This window comes from Gavia stellata, chromosome 2 (assembly GCF_030936135.1).
Source record: "Gavia stellata isolate bGavSte3 chromosome 2, bGavSte3.hap2, whole genome shotgun sequence".
NCBI classification, from domain to species: Eukaryota; Metazoa; Chordata; class Aves; order Gaviiformes; family Gaviidae; genus Gavia; species Gavia stellata.
The window spans coordinates 26,428,280-26,430,881 of NC_082595.1; the positions used below are offsets into that span (position 1 = coordinate 26,428,280).

At 45.4% G+C, this 2,602-nt stretch overlaps 1 protein-coding gene across 1 annotated transcript; it reads left to right on the forward strand.

Moving 5' to 3' along the window:
* The first annotated feature begins 217 nt into the window (after positions 1 to 217).
* Positions 218 to 2,162, forward strand: MAP1LC3C (microtubule associated protein 1 light chain 3 gamma). The gene is made up of 4 exons (XM_059835421.1): positions 218 to 275; positions 356 to 411; positions 547 to 653; positions 1,661 to 2,162. Exons 1-4 carry the CDS (start codon positions 218 to 220, stop codon positions 1,869 to 1,871), a joined length of 432 nt encoding a protein of 143 aa, XP_059691404.1. The 3' UTR covers positions 1,872 to 2,162.
* Positions 2,163 to 2,602: the final 440 nt, after the last annotated feature.

The following is a 2,602-nucleotide window of genomic DNA, read 5'->3' on the forward strand; positions in this document are numbered from 1 at the left end:
CCGGGAGCGCCGCCCGCCGCCACCAGCTGCCGAGCCCGCGGCAGCGGTCACGGCACGGCACGGCACGGCACGGCACGGCACGGCACGGCGCGCCGGGGCGGGGCGGGGCTGGGCCTGCGCCGGCCCCATAAGAGGCGCGGGGCGGGGGTGGCAGCGGCAGCAGCAGCGGTGGCGGGAGCAGCACCGGGAGCGCTGTCGGGAGCACTGCGGAGGGAGGATGCAGGCGATGCCCGGGGTGCAGGCGGCCAGGCCGTTCAAGCTGAGGAAGAGTTTCGGTAGGGGCGGCGGGTGCGCGGAGGGGCTGCACGGCGGCGGGCTGCGCGCACGCGTAACGCTTCTCCTCTCTCCCGCGCAGCCACCCGGCTGGAAGAAGTAGCAGGAATCCGGGCAAAGTTCCCAACAAAAATCCCGGTAAATCTCTGTTTTTGTTATCGGAGGCTATTGCCGCTATTTAACAAGAAACGTTGGGAACCTCTCTTTCAAGTGTGGGAGGGGAAGGGAGCTGAAGGTTTTAGGTTTTGCTAAGTCTGACTCTAATTAAAACAGGTAATTGTTGAGAGATACCATAAAGAGAAATATCTTCCTCTCTTGGACAAAACCAAGTTTCTTGTTCCTGAGGAGCTGACCATGACACAGTTCATAACCATTATCAGGTAGGTAGTGAGCACCTGTGGGTCTGTGCTGCAGCTGGGACTCGCTGCCCCTCTCTCAGCAGGTATTTTCTAGTGCTTTGCTGGAACATACTGCTTGCTTTGGTGGGGAGGAAGATGAAGGTATTAGTAATGGCTTTGCTCTCTTGCAAGTGTTTAAAGAAAATCAACAGATGTTTTCTCAGGTGCATTTGGGGGAAAAATGAGGTCTATGCTTTTTGGATTCATAAAGTCTTCTCTCTTCCCCTAATTGTAGTGAGTAAAGACTAATCAGACTCCTGTCCTGGCTTCTTGCTTGGTGAACTTGGTACTGGGGCTCTGTGGTTCTGTTCTGCTTATAGCTGCTACTGCCTTGCTCTCTTACTGCACCTTGCTGAATTTGCTCAAGTTCAAAGCAACTCTTAAGTGTGAGTGCCATGAAATGTGCTTTTAAATTATTCTTTATAAAACACTACAGGGAAGAAGTCTCCCAAAGTATTTAGTGGTGTTCTCTGACAAAGTATGGAAGCTGTGTGCTTTCTAGCACACTTCTTAAAGCATGCAAAAGATTTTTCTACATGTTAACTTCTGTAAAAGATGCTTTTGTCTCTTGGACAACTTAGGGTCCTGATCCTCATATATATTGTCTCTGAGAAGGACTCTTCTTTTGAAGGTAGACTTTAAAGTTAGTGTAACAGATCATGCTGGAATCCTTTACTACAGCTGTACCTGCAGAAGCTTTTGGTTTCTACTCAGTACTTCTCTCTGGTAATTGGGAACTCAAAGCCCAGGCTCAGTAGCACTCAGATCTAACAATGTAAGCCTTTCCTCAGAGCACAAGCCTTTCAGCTTCCAAGCATACAGTTAACTTCCTGCTGATGAAGACATTAAACCACATAATGACTTTACACAGCATTTCTTGTACATAGCTCACGCAACTGCTCTGCTTAATGTATTTTATAGACTAAAGTTGAAACCACCTTAAATTTGCTAATGCTTAATCCTCTATTTCTCCCCCGTTCTTCAATTAGAAGCAGGATGGCTCTAACTGCTACACAAGCTTTCTACCTGCTGGTGAACAACAAAAGCCTAGCCAGTATGTCCTTGACAATGGCAGAAGTATACAGGGACTACAAAGATGAAGATGGCTTTGTGTATATGACATATGCTTCCCAGGAGATGTTTGGATGCTTTTTACCTGCTGCTCAAGGGAAAACCATGGAATGCCTTCAAAAAACTTAAGGTTGGGTCCATGTGTTGCAGTGAAGCAATTGGCTATGAATAATGCCTGTGATGTGAACCTCGGAGATGCTCCTTCCAATATGAGCTCTTGAGCTCTGTAGTGGGGAGTTATGACCCAAAAGCTGGCAGGACCAGCTTAAGGCAGAAATGGTGGTACACTTTTCCTAGATAATAATTTGGATATATATTTTTATATTTGGAGACACTATGGTGTTTTTTGGAACTGCACCTCCACTTTTTTGCAATAGCAATCTTTGTTATGTAACTGATCTTTTTTTTTAAGGTGTCCTTAAAGCCTAAGTCTAAGATAAAAATAAAGAAGCTTTTAAGTATTGAGTTGAATGTAAGTTTTAATCTGGGGAAAGACTGTAAAAGTCTGTCTAGGAGAAGGTTCTAGAATAATTCTGGCAATTTGAGCTCAAGGCCTCTTAAATGAAGCATTGCTTGCACAGCCACTCTGAATTTTTGAATGGAATAACAAAGCTTAAGTCAGGTCACCCAGGAGCAAAACCATATCTATAAATGGTTCATTAAGCTAGATATCTGAGCTGCAAGGTTAAGCAGACTGTACTAGTGCTAGAGCAGGGTTCAAATGCAGAGTTAATTTAACAGCTAGATAAACTATTTTCAGCTGTTAGAGAAAACACTGTGAATGTATGTGATAACTACTTGTTTTAAATAAGCAAAACAGATTGCTAGTCAGCATAATCTAAATGCAGATAGCATGACTC